The sequence below is a fragment of the Pisolithus orientalis genome, assembly GCF_024613125.1.
Source record: "Pisolithus orientalis strain OTSU chromosome Unknown F5J12scaffold_12, whole genome shotgun sequence".
NCBI classification, from domain to species: Eukaryota; Fungi; Basidiomycota; class Agaricomycetes; order Boletales; family Pisolithaceae; genus Pisolithus; species Pisolithus orientalis.
In genome coordinates this window covers 418,040-437,086 of record NW_026260793.1, presented here as the reverse complement: position 1 = coordinate 437,086, position 19,047 = coordinate 418,040, and the positions used below count along the sequence as shown (strand labels likewise).

General features: G+C 46.4%; 7 protein-coding genes across 7 annotated transcripts; 6 read left to right on the top strand and 1 right to left on the bottom strand.

Moving 5' to 3' along the window:
* Positions 1-1,096: 1,096 nt before the first annotated feature.
* On the top strand, positions 1,097-2,197 carry F5J12DRAFT_892189 (uncharacterized protein; the record flags this gene model as incomplete). The annotated part of the gene is made up of 4 exons (XM_051747554.1): positions 1,097-1,290; positions 1,343-1,473; positions 1,522-1,697; positions 1,748-2,197. 4 exons carry the CDS (start codon positions 1,097-1,099, stop codon positions 2,195-2,197), a joined length of 951 nt encoding a protein of 316 aa, XP_051600483.1.
* A 1,213-nt stretch (positions 2,198-3,410) lies between these two features.
* Positions 3,411-4,323, top strand: F5J12DRAFT_905265 (uncharacterized protein; the record flags this gene model as incomplete). The annotated part of the gene is made up of 4 exons (XM_051748642.1): positions 3,411-3,671; positions 3,727-3,908; positions 3,955-4,117; positions 4,174-4,323. The coding sequence occupies 4 exons, from the start codon at positions 3,411-3,413 to the stop codon at positions 4,321-4,323; spliced, it is 756 nt and encodes a 251-aa protein (XP_051600482.1).
* A 2,355-nt stretch (positions 4,324-6,678) lies between these two features.
* On the top strand, positions 6,679-7,289 carry F5J12DRAFT_892187 (uncharacterized protein; the record flags this gene model as incomplete). Its single annotated transcript, XM_051747553.1, has 2 exons — positions 6,679-6,849; positions 6,897-7,289. 2 exons carry the CDS (start codon positions 6,679-6,681, stop codon positions 7,287-7,289), a joined length of 564 nt encoding a protein of 187 aa, XP_051600481.1.
* Positions 7,290-7,361: 72 nt separating this feature from the next.
* On the top strand, positions 7,362-9,094 carry F5J12DRAFT_892186 (uncharacterized protein; the record flags this gene model as incomplete). Its single annotated transcript, XM_051747552.1, has 5 exons — positions 7,362-7,462; positions 7,511-7,656; positions 7,682-7,822; positions 7,879-8,435; positions 8,465-9,094. 5 exons carry the CDS (start codon positions 7,362-7,364, stop codon positions 9,092-9,094), a joined length of 1,575 nt encoding a protein of 524 aa, XP_051600480.1.
* Positions 9,095-11,553: 2,459 nt separating this feature from the next.
* Positions 11,554-11,979, top strand: F5J12DRAFT_892185 (uncharacterized protein; the record flags this gene model as incomplete). Its single annotated transcript, XM_051747551.1, has 1 exon — positions 11,554-11,979. The coding sequence occupies one exon, from the start codon at positions 11,554-11,556 to the stop codon at positions 11,977-11,979; it is 426 nt and encodes a 141-aa protein (XP_051600479.1).
* Positions 11,980-14,425: 2,446 nt separating this feature from the next.
* F5J12DRAFT_719849 (uncharacterized protein) lies at positions 14,426-14,770 on the bottom strand (the record flags this gene model as incomplete). Its single annotated transcript, XM_051741198.1, has 1 exon — positions 14,426-14,770. One exon carries the CDS (start codon positions 14,768-14,770, stop codon positions 14,426-14,428), a length of 345 nt encoding a protein of 114 aa, XP_051600478.1.
* Positions 14,771-15,061: 291 nt separating this feature from the next.
* F5J12DRAFT_782408 (uncharacterized protein) lies at positions 15,062-15,702 on the top strand (the record flags this gene model as incomplete). Its single annotated transcript, XM_051742732.1, has 4 exons — positions 15,062-15,176; positions 15,228-15,364; positions 15,450-15,532; positions 15,615-15,702. The coding sequence occupies 4 exons, from the start codon at positions 15,062-15,064 to the stop codon at positions 15,700-15,702; spliced, it is 423 nt and encodes a 140-aa protein (XP_051600477.1).
* Between the last annotated feature and the right edge of the window lie 3,345 nt (positions 15,703-19,047).

Here is a 19,047-nt window from a genome sequence, read left to right as displayed (position 1 = left end):
CTAGAGATGTAACTGTACTCCTTGGGGAGGGCCCCCTCTGGATGCAGGAAAGTCTCAGTTCCACTTGGAACTTTTGTCTATGTATATTTTTTGCAATGTAACTTAGATTCATAGGTAGCACAATATTAGAATTGATTGTCTTTCTTTAAATATGGGGATTTCAGGTCTCTGTCAAATTTTTTTGACCCATCACTGCTCTAACCCTAACCCTGATGCAAATTGCCTAACTGGAGGTATAGGATTGGTTTCTTTTATGCAAGTCTTCTTCTAACCCTAACCTAACCTAACCCTAACCCTAATACAAATTTATGGTGTTGATCTTTTTGCAAGTCTTCTGAGTCTTTTAAGTGCATATGCTGTGGATATTTTTCCAAGTTGTGCAGTCTTTTTGCCCACTGTCCACTGTAAACACCTCCCTGTAATGTAATTAGTACCTTTTCCCTTCTAAATTAAAAATTGGGTATCAAGTACCAGTAGTGTGGTGCTGGTACTGCAGACCTAGAGACAAAGGCTTTGAGTTGATCAGATTCCAGAAGATGTGTCTAGTGAGTTATTTCACAATTTGGGGTTTCATGTTCATATTGCATTCACTGCATATCTGCAGCACCCTGTTTCAATCTACATTTATGTTCAAGCCCTCAGGACTATTCATAATTGGCAGAACCAGAGGCTGGTCACTGCCACAAACCAAGTGCCAGGGAGTGCCTTCATGTGGGAAGGTTATGCCTGGAGACTGTGTGACTTCTGGATCCAGATAATAAATATTATTTTGATGGACACTGATAATACCCTGGGGCCTCAAGTCTGTTCATGAAGAACTGTATTCTTCAGTTTTGAGGGTATGATTGTTTGATTACAGAGTCAATGTGCCATAAACCTTTGATACTCAGTGCAACAATAAGAGGTGGGATACAGACCACATTCACATGATTCACTCAACTGTAGTCTGCATTTTGGCCTAAAGCTGACCTCTGTAGCTGCCATAGAGAAGTAAGAAAAGAAAGGAAAAGGACATCAAGTGTAGACCTCACACATGGGTGGGGGAGGTCACTTGGTGATGATGCCTGCCCTCATTGGAATCTTTCTGCAACTTTCCATGTCTTTCCCACCCTTCAATTTTTTCATTCTCCACCTTTCTTCCTTCCTTCCTCCACCTAACCCAGTTCCCCTCATGGATCTCCAAATGTCTTTGACTGCTACTGTTGCTTCCATGCTTAAGACTGCATTTGGGGCCATCCCCAACTTCTCATCTGGCACTGTTCTCACAAGGGACCATCTCACCAAGCCTAGGTCAGCTCCCTGCCTCTTCCTATCTCCAAAGCTTCTAGTGACATCTTCATAGACTCCAAGCCCTCTCCCTTTTGGCCAATGCCCAAGCAGCCCTCCAACAACCCAATCTTCCTGATGATACCATCACTTCCCTTGAAGTCAGATTGGCTGCTGCTGTCATTTCCCATGCAATCCTGAATCCATGTAGGGTGACTTTCCCATCCAAAACAATTCACCTCTCACTCCTTGCAGATGTAGTTGATAGGGATGTTGATCAGTTTTCAGATCCTTTGCCTGGTGCCAAGGACAAGTTTATCTATTTTGAACACCCCAACATTGGCTCTCTGGATGCTCCAGCCACAGTTCTAGATAGGCATGGCAGGCTCCTGGTATGGTATTTGCCAGGAATCATCCATGGTGCAAGGATTGTGTGTGTTTTCCCCTGCTATTGGCCTGTCTTTCACCTCTTTTCATACAGCAACTTCTCAATGAACTTCACCTTTCCATCAAGAACTCCCTCAGGTCAAAGCACAAGCACAAGCACAAGGACCTGTCCAGGGTTAACAAACATTATGGTCATAAACATCAACCTGCAGACTCTCCCACCTATGGCCATGGCAGGATCTCCATGTCTCCAGCCACCTTTGTGCAGGCTCACCAGGTTGGCTACTCCCTCTCATCTGTTAAACTGTCACTGAGATCCCTGAAGAGGCTTGTGGACAATCTGCACCAAAGTGCTTCCCTCAAGAGGAAAGCTACAAGAAAATGGCTCCAGCTGATTGCCTATGTTGAAAAGTTCTGGAGTGACATTACAACAGTCACTTTGCCTGACCTTGCCAGGGCTGGCTCAGAAGTTGTCTCTGCAAAGACTGGCAGTGTGCTGAATGAGGATCCCTTGGACTGGCCATCTGTCCTGTACCAACATTGATGTCATTGTCAACCAGGAAACTCCTCTCCATGAAGATGCTGGCTCTGCCCCCACCCTTTTGGATTTGTTGGTCAGCTTGGGCTCCCATGATGCTAATTTCTTGGTGCCAGACTTGGGGGAAAAAATTTGTATTTGCCAGGCACCATGATTTTCTTGGCTGGCAAAATTCTCTCACATCCAGTTCCAAAGTGGGGAAGGGGTGAAAGGATTGCCATTGTACACCACATGAAGGACAGGGTGCATGACAGACTCCAGGTCACCAGGCCTACCTGGACTGTCCAGAGGGACATTATGTCTTCTGTTCTTAGCTACAACTAAACCTCCCTCCTGTGGTTCAGTATCTTGTTGTGTTCTATTTGCCCAATGAAGTTTTTAGGCCATGTGTATTTTCCAGCAGTCCCCAACTCCTCTTAGTTTTCTACCATTATCTGCTTTTCACATGCATAGGAGAAAGTACAAGGTGCTGGGCAAATGGTCTGGCCAAAGTTCATTATATGCTTTTGAACCAACCAGGACCAGGAGAGGAAAGCTTACATATAAGGAAGTTGATGCCAGGCACCTGTACCTCCCCTCTCAGAGTGGACCTTCAACTCCAAGAACCCCAAGGACTATAGCCTCCCAGAATGTCAATTTTTCTGACTTCCCAAACTCCCTTGAGATTCCTGGCTCAGACTGGAATGAAGGGGATGATGCCTTGAAGACCAGGAGGGTCACCAAGGTAAGTAGTCTTACTTAGTGGTACATGGGCTAAATAAAATTTAACAGAGTCAGAATGACTTTATCAGAGAATGGCTGCCTTGGAGAACAGATTATATCAAAGTCATTCTGGAAGGAGAGCAACTGGCTAAGGCAGGGATATGTGAGCAGTGCAGACAGGCAGAAGGAAGTATCCAGTGCATGTCCTGTTCAGGCATGCATGCCTGGTGTGGCCCCTGTTCTGTGGAAGCTCACTGAAATCTCCCCTTCCACAAGGTACAAAATTGGAATGGTACCCATTACCAGACCACTTCCTTGATGGAACCTTGGATTCCTTTGGCACATTGGCCATGGGGGAAGTCCATGCCCTTGCAATGAGGTGATTCCCATGCCCAATACAGATCCAGAGGATTTGGGCTACCTTTCTGGGGAAGGGCTGCCCAATTACAGGTCAGTGGCATTCATTTCCTGCAGCCTTCTGATAACATTTGGTGCCAGGAGGTCATCTTGGTCACAAATGACCATTGTGCACAACAAAGGAATTTTCACCCATGAGTTTTGCTGGTGCAGCTGCCCTGGGTCTGATTCTGCAGACTGGCACCTTCATTTACTCAGGGAAAGACTCTTTCCAGCCAGCATAACAAAGCCCAGAACTGCTTTCACCTTTGATGTCCTCAATCACTTTCTTATTGATGCTTTGGAGTGCAAGACCTCAGCTATGAGTTTCTATCAGAAGCTGAAGAGGTTCACCAATAATGCTTTTCCTGACAGGGTACCAGTTGAGTGCTATTCCCCATTGAGTGGCTTGCATTAATACTTTCCTCTCCATTCAGGACCAGTACCAAGAGCTGATGTGGGTGTCCCAACTGTGGAGGGATTTGAAACATAGGAAATGGTTTGGGTTTGGTCATGATTCTGAGCAAGATCCTGTGCAGGGAGGACTTGCACTCTTTTGCCCTGCTTGCCCAGAACCAGGTATTAATTTACCTCCAGATTGGAGAACTTGCTACAGCAGGTAAGGGGTTTTAATCCATAGGCATTCTATTTCTAACCCCCTTCAGTGACACTGTGATGAGGCAATATGTGATGGATGGCAACTTCACTGTACAGCATATGAAAATGAACAAGCCAGAGCTGGATGTGTCATTATCAGATGGAAAAGGCTACATGGTTTCTGAGGCACCCTATCAGACTCATCTCCAGCAGTCTTTGGATAACAAGGAGGTAAGTAATTGGAGGCTTGAAGGCCCTGGAATATAAAAGACCCACCATACTGTTAGAGATCCACCTGCAGCAATCACAGGGCCATCAATGCTGCCAATATCAACAAGTCCAATCTCTGGTCCACTGGCATTGGTGCAACAGCCTGTGCAAGACATGGTTGCTTTGTTCCCCATTCTGTGGTGGATTTTCAAAGAGGGGAAAGGTGAGTTGGCTTATCAGGCAGAATGGATGAGTTGGAGCTCACTTTGGGCCAGGTATATGAACACTGACTACTCCATCTGCAATGCTCTTGATTACCATTCCCAAGGCATCCAAAAGGCCCTTGTCATTTATGATGTAGGGTGCCAATGGAGTATCAACTTCTGGAGTCAGGTAAAGTCCAGCTGCTCTCTCACTCTTCCACCTGGTCTCCAGATCATTCCTGCTGTGGGGAAGTTTCATCTGGCTGCCCACAAACTCTCTTGCTTTCCAAGATATAGCCTCAACTTTGTCAAGGGTGCTGGCCACCTGGATGGTGAATATTTGGAGACATTGTGTGCTCCATTCAATAAGATCTCTCCAACTGCAAGGTCTATGACTCAAGCCCACAGACAAGAGGTGTATGATGATCATACAAGAGATTCTAACTGGAAAAAAATTGTGGGCATAGGCAAGAGATCTCCTCTTCAAAGAGAAGTGAGTTTACATTGTTCTTCTTTTTGGAGGATGACAAGCTGCAGGATTGTCAAGTCTATAGAGAGGAATATACTCAGACTTCAAGTTGGTTGAAGCTAATAGGTAGGTAAGTAAGTGTTCCAATATAATGAATGGAAGGAGTCCCACCTCAGACTTCAAGTTGGTTGAAGCTGAGGTGCAGTTGGAAAAAATAAACTGCTAAGTGTCCGCTTTTGGATTATGTAATGCTGTGCTCAGTGAACCACAACTAAGGTAAAAGTGATAAACTCCAACACTTCTCAGTCCCTTCACTGCTAAAAAAATACAAAACTTCAAACAAGTGTCTGGAGGAAATGAATCAGGCATATGAGCAGTTGACAGCTGTCCTAGACCCTAGTAAGGCTACAGGATGGGAATTGGATGCTCTAGAGGCAGAGGCAGACAGAGGGGAGGCCCTAGATATTTATTTGTTGAAAGGGGAGAAAGGTCAGTCAGTTTATCCCAACCATGGGCCTGTCTGATGATCTGTAGCCCCTACCATGGGTGAAGTGCAGTTAAAGCTCATGAAAAATCCACCTTCATCCTCAGGAAACCTTGGTTCTGTGGCTTGGCTTGCAGAAGGAATCAGCATAGAGGATGCACAGTCTCATGTCTACCAGACAAAAAGTCAAAGTCTCTGAGAAGAGACAGAGACTTTCTGCCAGAATTGAGAAATTCAATGGCAGGGGACAAGCTTTTCTTGAAGGTTTGGAGGTAGATGATGTTTTAATTTCCCAGGATGATCCAGCATTCCTTGGGCAAGAAGAAGTGGAAGATGAAGAAGAGTTCTGGGAAGATGGAGAGGAGGACTGGGAGGCTGCAGAAGAGGAAGGAGACTTGGCTGCTGAAGTCATGAGTATATGGATGCCCTCATCCATTGGAGCAGCCAAACTGACAGAGCTTGGCCTTCATGCCCTTCTCAAAGAAGAAATGGAACTCAGGATTGGGCAAGCTAATGATTGTTTAGAGGGGCTTCAAACTGACCTGGGCAACAAGGCAATGTTATATTGGCAGAATTTTCAGAATGCAAATTCCACCAGGGAGGGTACCAGAACCACAAAGGAGATCCAAAAGGTGGTGTCCAGAATAAACAAGCATGTCAGAAGTTATCAAAGGTCTAAGGCAGGCCATTCTTTCGACTGGAACCTGATGTTAGCATCAGAGAAAAATATCAGGAAATTCTTCCTCAGGACCTTGCATGTGAGTAAAGAGGTGACAGAGGAGAACAGGTTTGGTCAAGGGACCAGTAAATTGGCATGGTTTTGGATGATGGAAGGTGAACAGGGTCAGAGGAATGTGGACAGTGGGGGCTCAATGGAAGAGTGTAAGTGTGAATATTGCATGGAGACATATTACTAATATATTGCATGGCAGTTTATAGGATCAATTGGCTCAAAGCAAGGGCAAGAAGGGACAGATGGAAAGAAGAATTGTCATTGGTCAGGCATGAGATGCTTTGGACCACCTTATGGTTCAAGTTCCAGAAGAAACATATGGGAGAAAAGGGCAGGGCAATCCATTGAGCCAGGGATGGAAGCTTATGCTAATAAGCAGATGGGGTTGTGTGGTGACTTTGCCAAAAAGGCCAGGTTGATGTTCCAAGGTAAAGAAATAGGATTGTATTTAGAACAGGGGTATATTTCAGGTCTACATGTTGCCTTGGAACTTGGTATCTGGTTCAGGAGTGAAAAGTAAATATGTCAAAACAAACATTCCAACATGGTAGTTTCCCTGAATGAGTGATGGCTGGCAACAGCCTGACATTTTCAACCTCCTTGCCTAAATTAGGAAGGGCCTGAAATTTTCATCTTGCCACTGCACTCCACAAATCCTCTACTGCCTTATTCACCTCCCTGTGATTTGACAAAATGGCTGACTGGTCTGAAGTCTACTCTGATCTCCTGTCTTCCTATGTAGGCAAGTTCAAAGATGCCCAAGGAAATTCTGACCTCAGGGCCAAGATCCTGGCCCAGGTGAAGTCCAAGATCCTTCAGCATGCATCTGAGGGATCTGTGGCATTGCCACAGAACTTGAGAGTGGTATGATAATAGTTTTATCAAGTTTAACATATCTCAAGCTTATCTAGGCCATCAGAAGGAAGTTTCTTCCAGAACTGGACCCCAATGACCAAGATGATGAGGAGAACATCATCCAGCACATCCTGGCTGTAGCAGAAAAGAGGAAGGAAGAGACTGGTGGGGGTGAGGATGCCAGAGAGGAGAGAATGAGACCTTTGAAGGCAGGTGACTACAGAAAACCCTTTACTGAATTTACTGCAGGTCAGCAGCTCTTCAAGGAGGACATAGATGCCTATGATAGGGAGAGGAGGGACACCAAGGACCCCAAGACCATAGGCCAGAGGACCAAAATCATCCAACAATGGTGGGAGTCTGTTTCCAATGATAAAAAAACTGAAGCTGGGAGGGCTGCTGAGAAGTGGAATAAGTTGGGTGGTCCCAAAGGGACTCATGAATCATAGGTGTCCCTCTGGTTTGCAGGCCTTACCCTAACCTTTCAAAATCACAGGTACTGGAGAAAAAACTTCCACAGCATGGCTAAAGAGTTCACAGAAACACTTTGGAGAACCATGGGGGTGCATGTAGTAATGTTTGCTTCCCATGAGACCCCAGATGCTCAGATCAAGATGGCTATGTAAGTCCCCCTTCCCCTGGTCTATCCAATGCTCACAAAGAGATGTAGTTTGGAGACAGCACCCCCTGATGGCAAGAAGGCCTTCTCTGTGTCTTCAGAGCCCACCAAGGATTGGGTGCTGAAAGGGGAGCAAATGTTAACAGATTATCTTTTGACTGAACCTGGGAAGTTTGGAGCATTGTCTATCAAGATATGTACCTAGTTTGATCCCATTCTTAGGTGAAGAAGATTTGAATGACAAGAAGCAAGCAGTGGAAATAGCCCTGGATGATGAAGGAAACCCCCAGGTGCCAGCTTTTACTGGGCAGAAGCTGAAGGCCCAGCAGAGTTTGGCTAGAGCTGTCTTCCAAGCAGCCTATGGTATGGTCTTGATCCCCCCATGCATTTTCAGTTGCTGATTGAAGTTGGAATAACAGCAAAGTTTACCAGGAAGCCAAAGGCCAAGGTTCCCTGGGGCTTGCTTATCAAGTCCCCTTTGGAGTATCTGGACTCAACATCCATCCCAGATGGATTTGTGATGAAGGATCCTTCAAAATGGACCAAGGCTGACCTTAGGTTGCTTTGGAATCATTGGCATTCCCTAGAGAATGAGGATAAGGTGATCACTTCATTTATCAATTGCAAAAAGGATGACAAGCCTTTGGGAAGGCCCTTTCACCAGAAAACCAGCAGGAAAAAAAGAGTGTGGGTGAGCCCTGATGATGACAATGAAGCTGGGGGGGAGCCCAGTGGAGTGGCTGGGGCATCAGACTCAGAGGCAGAGTTGGAAACTGGTGGGGTAAGGCCATCCAAGGTAACTCCAGTTGTCCAGGAGGATAGGCTTGACTCTGGGGCCTCCTCATCTCAAAATACCCCTCATGACTCCAGTCCTGCTTGGCATGCCAATGGGGACCAGATGAAATTTTTAAAGACCCTTTCCATCATGCCCAGGTACCAGGATCTCATTGATCTTGGATATGCCTTACCAGAGACAGTAAGTGCCAATCTTGCATCAAAGACTAGGCTAACAAACATATTGCACAAGAACCTGATATGGAACCCAGGGTAGGGTTGCCTGAATGGGCACCATGGACTTGGAGTGCCCAGTATCTGCCCCAAGAGATCCATGCCAATGGGGGTTCCTTCTGGAAGGCACTGGGTCAATTGCAATCTCAGAGGTTTACTTCCAGGGTGAAAGGTCTTCCTGTGGTACTTGGATTTGGTATGTTGTGGAGGGAGTGTAAGAGGGCACAGGAAGTAGAAGAGGATGACCCAGAAGTTGCTAATCTGGGTTTCTTGCTGGACTCTAAGCTTGATATCAGCAGAGGCAAAGATGTTATGGCTGCAGTGGGGGTGGTAATTGCAAGGTTGGTGCAAAATTCTGGTGACTCAGAGGAACAGGGAGGCTCTGGGAAAAAAACTGGTGGAGATGCAGAGCACTCTGGTGACAGTGGGAGGGGTGGTGAGGAAAAGGAACCAGAGGATACACCCCAGGAGAAAAGGAAAAGGAAAAGGGGAGGCAGTGGGAATGTTGAGAGGAAGAAGAAGAAGACAAAGGGGGGTTCAAGGGAAGATGGGGTTCAGGAGAAAGAGGGCAAGAGACCAAGCAGATGTCAGCAACCAACCAAGAGAGCTCTGGGACAGGGTTTGTAGATACAATTTAGATGTTGTAACTTCCAGGGGGTTTGCTGGAAATCAAAGCTTGCTTCACAGCTAACCTAATCTCTGCTGCTGATGGATATACACCCCCATCAACTCAAAGGTTGCTTCCAGCCAACCTAATTTCTGGCCAATCCCACATCCAATGGGGAGGTTGGTCAATTTCATGTCCAGGGGGTGGGAACCTCCAGTAGTGAGGTTGGCCAATCCCACTTCCAGGGGGTGGGAACATCTGCCCCAGAGGTCAGCCAATCCCACTTCCAGGGGCTGGGAACATCTACCCCAGGGGTCAGCTGATCCCACTTCCAGGGGGTGGGAACATCTACCCCAGAGGTCAGCTGATCCCACTTCCAGGGGGTGGGAACATCTACCCCAGAGGTTGGCCAATCCCACTTCCAGGGGGTGGGAACCTCCAGTAGTGAGGTTGGCCTATCCCACTTCCAGGGGCTGGGAACATCTACCCCAGGGGTTGGCTGATCCCACTTCCAGGGGGTGGGAACATCTACCCCAGGGGTTGGCTGATCCCACTTCCAGGGGGTGGGAACCTCCAGTAGTGAGGTTGGCTGATCCCACTTCCAGGGGCTGGGAACATCTACCCCAGGGGTTGGCTGATCCCACCTCCAGGGAGTGGGAACATCTACCCCAGAGGTCAGCTGATCCCACTTCCAGGGGGTGGGAACATCTACCCCAGAGGTTGGCCAATCCCACTTCCAGGGGGTGGGAACCTCCAGTAGTGAGGTTGGCCTATCCCACTTCCAGGGGGTGGGAACCTCCAGTAGTGAGGTTGGCCAATCCCACTTCCAGGGGCTGGGAACATCTACCCCAGAGGTCAGCCAATCCCACTTCCAGGGGGTGGGAACATCTACCCCAGAGGTTGGCCAATCCCACTTCCAGGGAGTGGGAACATCCACTAGTGAGGCTGGCCAATCCCACTTTCAGGGGCTGTCTTTATCCTCCAGTGAGGTAGGCCAGCCCCACTTCCAGGCAGGGGGTCCATCCACCAGCATGTTCAGCCAACTCCACCCCTACATGTTGGCCTACCCCCCCTCACCACCCACCAGCTGGTGTTGGTTAGTCCCACTTTCAGGGCAAATATACACTTCAGGTGTCCCAGTTTCAGGACTAAGGTTGACTGAAGGGTCTGTGTGTGGGAGGAGAGTTAGTGTGTGCACAGGAGGTCTGAGGGATGGGGGGGGAGCAACTGACCTGTTTGAGTCCAGACTGTATGTCCCTGGTGTCTAGGTCTCATCCTATGTCTGCTATCAAGTCTTCATTTATGGTGCTGATGTTTTATGCTTGGTTTCAGGCAACTTTGTCATGCCAATCTTGCCTTACTTTGGATGCATAGTGCAGCAGCACTCTCTCTCCACAGTCTCCTGTTGGAACATAAAGTGCCCCTGTGGTACTTGACCACTGTGCGATGTTTTGGCTGATTACATAAGCTGAGATAGCACACCTACTTGTAGTATTTTCTACTAGTATTCCCTCAGTAGTTTGTTCACTACTGAGGGTAAGTCTGTTTATATTACAAGTATGCTACTATACTGACATCCTGTAGTAGCCTACAGGTACATTAATACACTCAGTAGTTTGTTCACTACTGAGGTAGCCTACAGATATTTCTACAGTACCACATGTGAATGAACCTGAAGGCCTCTATTTTTTTTAGAGCATACTCCACTGGTTGCATTGGGAGATTGGACAATACCATGGTGTCTGGGTTGAAGGTGGGGGGATTGGTTTCAGTGGGACATTGTGGGGGGTGTTCAGGGCCTGCAGCTGGTGGTTGGGCTGGCAGGCATGGGGGTTCCTTGAGGGGATTCTCTTGGTCTCCTTCCTGCTGGTGTTCTTCTGGTGGGTTGTCCTGATCCCAGTGTCATCCTAACTCTTCAATGGCTTCCTCCTGAAACATGTTTGCTCCAGCCATCACTAGTTGTACCATGCCTTGGAAAGCAGGTAGGTAGAAATCAGGTCATTGTGGCCACTGGGGCTGTTGGGCATCCATTCCTGTGGCATCAGGTGTGTGTGGTTGCTCACAGTCTTGGCTTGTGTGAGAGGGATGTGAGTTTCAGGAAAGGTAAGGAGTGACTTAATAGTTGGAGGATTAAAGAGCAACTAGAAAGGGAATGAAAACTGAACAGTGAGAGGCCCATGCTGTGGGCTGGTCTCTGATGATGATGGAGGAAGGAAGAACAAGGGGCGCAGCAGCACAGCCACTCACACAAAGACACTATTCTATTACTGGTCATGCCTCCTATGTACTAGAATTTCTAACTGTAACATGAAGCTTAGGACTCTGACACTGAGCTGAACAGGGCCAACTTCCATAGTAATCCCATGACTCTTAGATTGTCCCCTGTACTCTTCATCTTCAACTTCATCACATGCACTCAACTCATGTTTTGCACTGACAGCATGTTCCTCTCCCTGTGGGTGTTTCCAATGTGTCAAACATGCCCTCAGCCGTTCCCAGTCTGTCTGTGGCCTCTGCATCCACTGTGCTCACTAACCCTCCTCCAGCTCCTACCCTCACCATACCAACACCTCCTATTGGCACTTCCCCTGCAGTTGCCATGCTACCTCCCCCAAAGATCCCCCAACCCCAATCTGGAAATTCTGGAAGTCAATGTCAGCAGATTTTGGCCACATATATGCTATTGTCTCCCTCCTCTAAGGCTTCTGTTGACACTTTCATTGATGCTGAGTACAATCACTTGTCTGCTTCTCACTGGTCTATAGTCAAACTTGCCCTTTGCTTTGATTTGGATGAGCAAGCTCCAGTTGTCACTCCTGATGGCAATACCATATCCATTTCCAGTCTTATCAATGATTTGGCAGATGCAGGATATCATGTCCCACTCTCACTCTTCACCCTATGAATCACTTTTTAAGCTGTGGAACCAGTGTCACCCTGTGAAGATTAGAAAATTTACCAGAAAAATCAGAAGGTCTACATTCTTGACAGCAGCCAGTTTCCAAAGGAAATTGACATCTGCCCCCTGGATTGGTATTTGGCTTGGGATCACTACCTAGAATGGACTGGTAAACAGGACACCTACAAAGCCATCACAAATCAAACCTTGAGCACTCATGTGGTCTGTGAGTCCTGCCATGCAAGGGAGTTGATGGGTCAATAGCACAATGGGTGGTCTATACATCACAATGCAATGTCATTACTCAGCAACAATACATCCATACAGACTGGTGTGATGTAAATCAATTGCAAAATAATGGCATCAGCATTGTCTGGGGTGGAGTGGAGAGCCATCAAGCCATCGGTACAGGATTTCAGCTCCTCTACCCTGTGTACTCCAAGATATTGCAAATGGCATAGTTCCTAGGTGGGGACTGAGCTTGATCACATCACATTGAGTGTGGTGTGAGTCAAAGTGTGGTTCAGTGGTGAAAACCAACCAAAACCAACACAAAAGACAAAAAGAGCGAGTGGTGGTGTGCCTATGCAGTACCTAGATGGTAGAACCTTTGATTTGGGTGGGTTTTTGTGAGCTACAACACTCAAAGATGAGTGCTGAGGGTTGGGGGTGCTCCTGATGAAGAGGGAGCAAGAATGCGATAGAAAGTGATAGGGTAGACTGCTGTCAGCTTACAGAAAGATGGATGGTGACTTAATTTGATGTCCTAAGCTGCACTGAGCTCAGGGAGGGCTTGGAGCAAAGTATATTGATGATAGATGATATTAAGCAAAGTAGATGATAGCTAGACCCTTAATAAAGTCTCAACTATTGAAGCTGATGGAGGATTTACTGAGTGATGATAAAATATGAGCAAGAGGGGCTCTCTGATGTCTTCTTCTTTTTTTGCTATCTAAGTACAGTGATTTATATACAGTACAGGGGTGTTGCCCTTGGAAAACAAGGTGCAAACACTTGGTAAGTGATTGGTAACTGATGAGTAAGGAATGTAAGCAATGGGTAATCATCTTGGAAAGCATTGGTAAGCATTGGTAAGGATTAGCAAGCCAAAAAGTGAAGAATCAGTAAGCAAAGTCAAAAGATTGGTAAGTATTAGCAATAGGTGAGTCAAAGACAGTCAGAATGTCAAAGTATGAGTCAAGTAATGTCAGGAACTGGGAAAGCACACTGGAATCACATTAGGGGGAGGCTGTGCATGTCACATCTCAAAGAGATCGCTTCTAGGCCAAGGTGGGATGACAGGAGGTAGTGCCAATCTGATGCTGATACAGTACATCCAAAAGTGGACAGGGTGAGTCAGATGTCAACAGGGGTCAAGCTTTGGGGGTCTGTGGGGTGACAGGAGCATAGGGGATCACAACCTTCCCCCCCAAACCATCCTCTCAGTGAAGCAAATAAAAACTTCATGAACGAGGCTCTGTTGGAAGAGAGGATGAAGGGGGGGTGTCCTCTGCTGTATCTTGCAACAAGGAGGCAAGATGTGCATCATACTCGTCATGGATGCAATCAGGGAGAGTGGAGAACAGTAGATTATACTGTAGCTGTCACAATCTTGGAAGAATGACAGATGAGACTGGTATGAAGACACTGCAGGGAGCAGGGAGGAAGGATCCATATGCTTCTTGGACTGGAGAGACTGAAATGACCATGTAAGTCCTTTCCAAGCAAATGACAGACCTGAGGTGACCAAAGAACATCCTCCTAGAGGTCATACTGACAAAAAGAACATGCTGTCCAAGCTGGATGGGCTGAGAGGGTGCAGATGAGGGTGGGATGTACCAGGATGCTTCAGGATGGAAGCTGGTAGGAACTCCTGGTAGATGTATGTAGCCATGGTCCCTAGCAAAGGGGACAAGCAAAATGATTGATGTGGAGGCAGCCATATCAGAAGAATTAACAAAATGAGTGTCTTTTGGAGGGAGTGCTGTAGAAACATGTGGAGTGCACAAATCCTTTCCAATTTTGGAAGGTAGGATCGTGTGGCTGAGCACTACAAGCAAGTGTGGGAATGGTCTTGGTATCTGCAGAAAGAGCAGAGATATGTTGAAAACCAGAATGCTGTACATGGGCACTTAAGAATTTTAACCAGCACTTAACTCACTCTCTTTCTTTTTCTTTGGCACTGATGACTCATTCTTGTGTGAGGGATGACTGCCAACATTTCTGGCTGTCCTTCTTCACATGAGGGCTATGGTCTTCATCTCCATTCATCAGCTGTATCCATGTCCACCTCACCAAACACCTTTGGTGTGTGACAGTGGGCTGGCATACCTTTGCTTGAAATGTGTCACCAATGCCTGGGGGTTCTGTGGACATGCCTGTGATGATTCTAAATTGACACTATGGCAGTGGGTCATTTGACTCAGTGTGCTGTTGGATCCCCCATAATAACTTATCTGGCATACTGGCTACTATCCACATCGATGGAGGTCACTTGCAGTACATGCATGTTATGGTTCTTGTCCTTGTCCATAGTGGCCCCTGGCACTGACAAGACCTTAATTCCTGAAAGAGCAAACTGACTTGAGGTGTTCTTGATGGTCAGAGCTGTGAGGTTGTCTGGGTTGTGGTAGAGGATGAACACATGCTCACCAGGGTGGCTAGGAAGTAATGACAGCAGAGAGTTGTTGGCATGGCAATATTGGATGTTGATGTGGGCAAGTACACTTGAGGGTTGTGCAGATGTGCTGGACTGGAGTGTGTTGTGAGATGGTGGTGCACTCAAAGAGGCTGTCATTGCAGTGAAGTGTTATGTAATAGCGACTCAGCATTGGCCTTCTTTTTGACTCTTCTGAGCAGAGATTCTCTCCCTTCTGTGTTGGGATCCTTTCAATATACTCATTGGTTCTTCCACAGATCACCTTCTTTCATTGCCATGTTATTTCATTTTTATGTGTTGTTTTATGCTGAGATCATGAAACTGCCTCCAGCATGGACATTCATGGGCCATATAGAGCCTTGCTCATGGGATGGGGAAATTGTCTGGGGAGACTCTTTCTTGTCAAGAGGGTAATGACTATTAGGAAATATGTCATCCACTATGATGTGCAAGGAAAAGGTGACCCCTGTAGTGACAGGGTCAGATCTGCACCACTGGAAAAGCATGGAAGTCCTGCACACAGATCATCTTGAACATGCAGATGGTAAGCAGAATCCTTTTGCTGACCTATACTCAATCACTGCACCCCCTACAGAATCTACCACCAATCTGCCTCCTGCTCTCAATGGTCAAGCCCTACAATCTCTCAGGCTGCGGCACTCGAAATGTCTCCTGTGGAGGTGGAGGGGCACCTTCATGTCACTTCTGTACAATTGTTTGTTTATTCCCAAGGTTTGTACCTAGCAGGCAAAGCTGTGGGGATGCTGTCAGTACAGCAGCTTTTCCTTATCCTCTGACCTAGATTTCACACACATAGTTTTGCTCTCATGGTGCTCAAGACCAACCAATTGCATCACTAGCCATATGCCCTCTGTACATGTCCTTCCTACTTCTGACTATGTATGTTATTTTGTTTTTGTGTTGTTTCCTGTGTCCATATTGTGCATATCTATACTTTAATTATATTTTCACACATGCACAGGCTGGGTGTGTATGCCAATCTGATATTGACACCCACTTGGTCATTCTGTTTCATGCATTACTTCATTTACCTTGCTCTCGCACTTTGATCAGTACTGGAATGCATGTTTTCCTTGTGCAAACATGGCCTTCTGCTTGCCTGTTTTTTCCCCTTTGTCTCATCATATGTGGGAGTACATGCAAATATAAATCTGGCGAATCAAATGCCTAGCTCACAATGTGGCCTTTCAAAATTTCAATGATGGCACACCATTGCAGGGCAGTCTCAAATGTGCTCAGCCCCCCCTGAAGCCTTGCACCACAGACAAACACCACCAGCAATGCAACATGCATATAAACTAATCCAAAGAATAGTATGCTCCCAAGTTGAGATTTGCCCCAGTGGTAGGCAATGTTAGGAAGGTATTTACTTAATAAATCATCTTCATTACTTGTGTCATTGCCAACTTGCACTCCAATGGTCAAAATGGGCCCATTATACAGCATTCAGTTCATATGTATTTATGGGTCCACCTGCAATATTTCATTACAATGCAGAATTTGTGTACTCTGTAGCCATCCTCATTAGGCCATCACTTACAGGTCTGTCTACCAATCTGGTGTCACACACCAAAGGTGTTGTGGACATGGTTACAGCTGACTCTGCCTAGCTTGTCAATGAGTTGTGCACAACACCCATGCCATGCAGATGAAGACTAAAGGCCTCATGTGTAGAAAGACTGCCGGACGTTAACAGTCATCCTTTGCACAAGAACAAGTTGTCAGTGCTAAAGAGAAAAGAGGAAGTGAGTTAAGTGCACATTAAAGGTTTTTAACACCCATGTATGGCATTCCAGCTTTCATTGTATCTCCACCATTTCCTAAGATATTGACTCTGTTCTCACACCCACTTAAAGTGCTCAGCCACACAGTTCTGCCTTCCAAATTTGGAGAGGATCCTTGCACCCTGTGTGTTTCTACAGCACTCCATCCATCAGATGCTCATTTTGCTAAGTCCATCAATCATGGCCACCCCTTCATCAATTGTCTTGCTTGTCTCATTTGCTAGAGACAGTGGCTACATATATCTGCCAGGCATTCCCACCAGCTTCTGTCCTGAAGCCCCCTGGTTTATTCTGTCATTGTCAGCCCCATCTCATCCCATGCAGCTTGGTCAGTGTGTTCTCCTTGTCAGTATGACTTCCAGAAGGACATTCTTTGGTCACCTCAGGTCTGTCACTCTGTGAGAAAGGTCTTATGTGGTCATTTTGGTCTCCCCTCTTGATGAAGCATATAGACTGTTCCTCCCTGCTCCCTGCACCATCTTTATTCCAATCTCATCTGTCATTCTTCCTGCATTGCGACAGCTGCAGCATAGTCTACTGTTCTCCCACCTCCCTGATCACATTCATGACAAGTATGATGTGCCTCTTGCCTTCTTACTGCAAGATCCAGCAGAAGATGTCCCCCCTTCTCCTCCTCCTCTGTCAGAGCCCCATTCATGAAGCTTTTGTTAACTTTGCTGAGAGGATGAAAGGGTGGGAGACATGATTGCTTATGCTCCCATTGCCCCACAGACCCCCAATGCCCTAGCCCCTTTGACACCTGACTCATGCCCTTCAATTCTGGAATTAATACTTCCCTATCTGGAAACACCATCCATCTGTCATGCCATCTTTGGATCTAGAGATGTCTCCACTGAGATCTGACTTGCATTGCCACCCCCTAATGTGATATCAGTGTGCTTACTCAGTTTCTGACTCCATTTGACTCATTCTGTGATATTTTGACTGTCCTTGACTCATTTATTGCCAATATTTACCAATCTTCTTTGCTTGCTTACTTTTCATTTCTTGCTTACTCATCATGATTACTCAGTCTTTACTCATTACTTACCAAGTGTTTGTGCCTTGTTTGTCACAAGCTGAGCTCCCCCCACAGTATATAAACCCCCATGTACTTGGCTACACCCCCCAGTGAACCAGAAGCCATTCACTCAGCAGTCAGTTCAGCTCAGCTCAGCTCAGCATAACTCATTGTTGACAGTTGAGGCTCATTTGGAAGAGTCTATCTGTCTTCATTCATATCATTGGTAGTTGAGGCTCTACAAAGGGGTCTATCTACCTCCATCATTATCTGAAGCTTCATCCACACTTAGTCAGCAGGTGTGCTTAGTCATCCATCCACTCCTGCATAACTTGTCATTGACTTGTGCCAGGAGCATATTCTATCAAGGTCCATTACTCCCAAGTACTTTTGGCTGAACACCTTCACTCTGTTCAGCATCCCCTTCTCAATCAGCATTCATTCATCTTCTCCTGCATAACTTGCCATCAACTTGCACTAGGAGCACCTGCCATTGAAATTTCCCCCACTTTAGGTTCCTCTGCCCTCCAGGTTCTGCAGGGGTAAACCACCGCTTGCTCATATTTGTCTTTGGTGTTGGTTTTGGTTGGTTTTCACCACCTTTCCACACTTTGACTCACACTGGACATGTATATGCATGCACCCCTACAAGATATGACCAGATGAAGGAGAACTATAAGTAAACAGCAGGACAATGTGGATGTCAATACCAGATATCATAATGTCATGGCTATCTAAACAATATTGAATATCCAAATTTTGCTTTTCAGAATGCTGGCCTGGTCTTTGGGCTGAGCAGTAATGCAAGTAGAAGACATGATCCTTTTGTGCTCATTATGAGGTAGTTGACTCAACAGAAGAGCATTAAATAGCCTCTCAAGTGTAGAGAGCAGCTGTTCTTCAGTCACAGCATCTAGTTCAGCAGATGAACCAGGCAACTTTGAGTGCCAAGGGCAAACAAGTTGCAGAGAACCTTGTGACTGCATTTCATCTTCTAGCTTGTTTGGCAGTGTGATCTCAACTGGCCTCACACTGGTGTCACACACCAAAGGTGTTTGGTGAGGTGGACATGGATACAGCTGATGAATGGAGATGGAGACCATAGCCCTCATGCAAAGAAGGACAGCCAGAAATGTCAGCAGTCATCCCTTGCACAAGAATGGGTCATCAGTGCCAAAGAAAAAGAAAGGGAGTGAGTTAAGCACTGGGTAAAATTCTTAAGTGCCCATGTATGGCATTCTGGTTTTCAACATATCTCTGCCATTTCTGCAGATACCAAGACCATTCCCACACTCACTTGTAGTGCTCAGCCACACAATCTTACCTTCCAAAATTGGAAAGGATTTGCACACTCCACATGTTTCTACAGCACTCCCTCCAAAAGATGCTCATTTTGCTAAATTCTTCTGATATGGCTGCCTCCACATCAATCATTTCACTTGTCCCCTTTGCTAGGGACTATGGCTACATATATCTACCAGGAGTTCCTACTAGCTTCCATCCTGAAGCATCCTGGTACATCCCACCCTTGTCTGTGCCCTCTCAGCCCATCCAGCTTGGACAGCATGTTCTTTTTGTCAGTATGACCT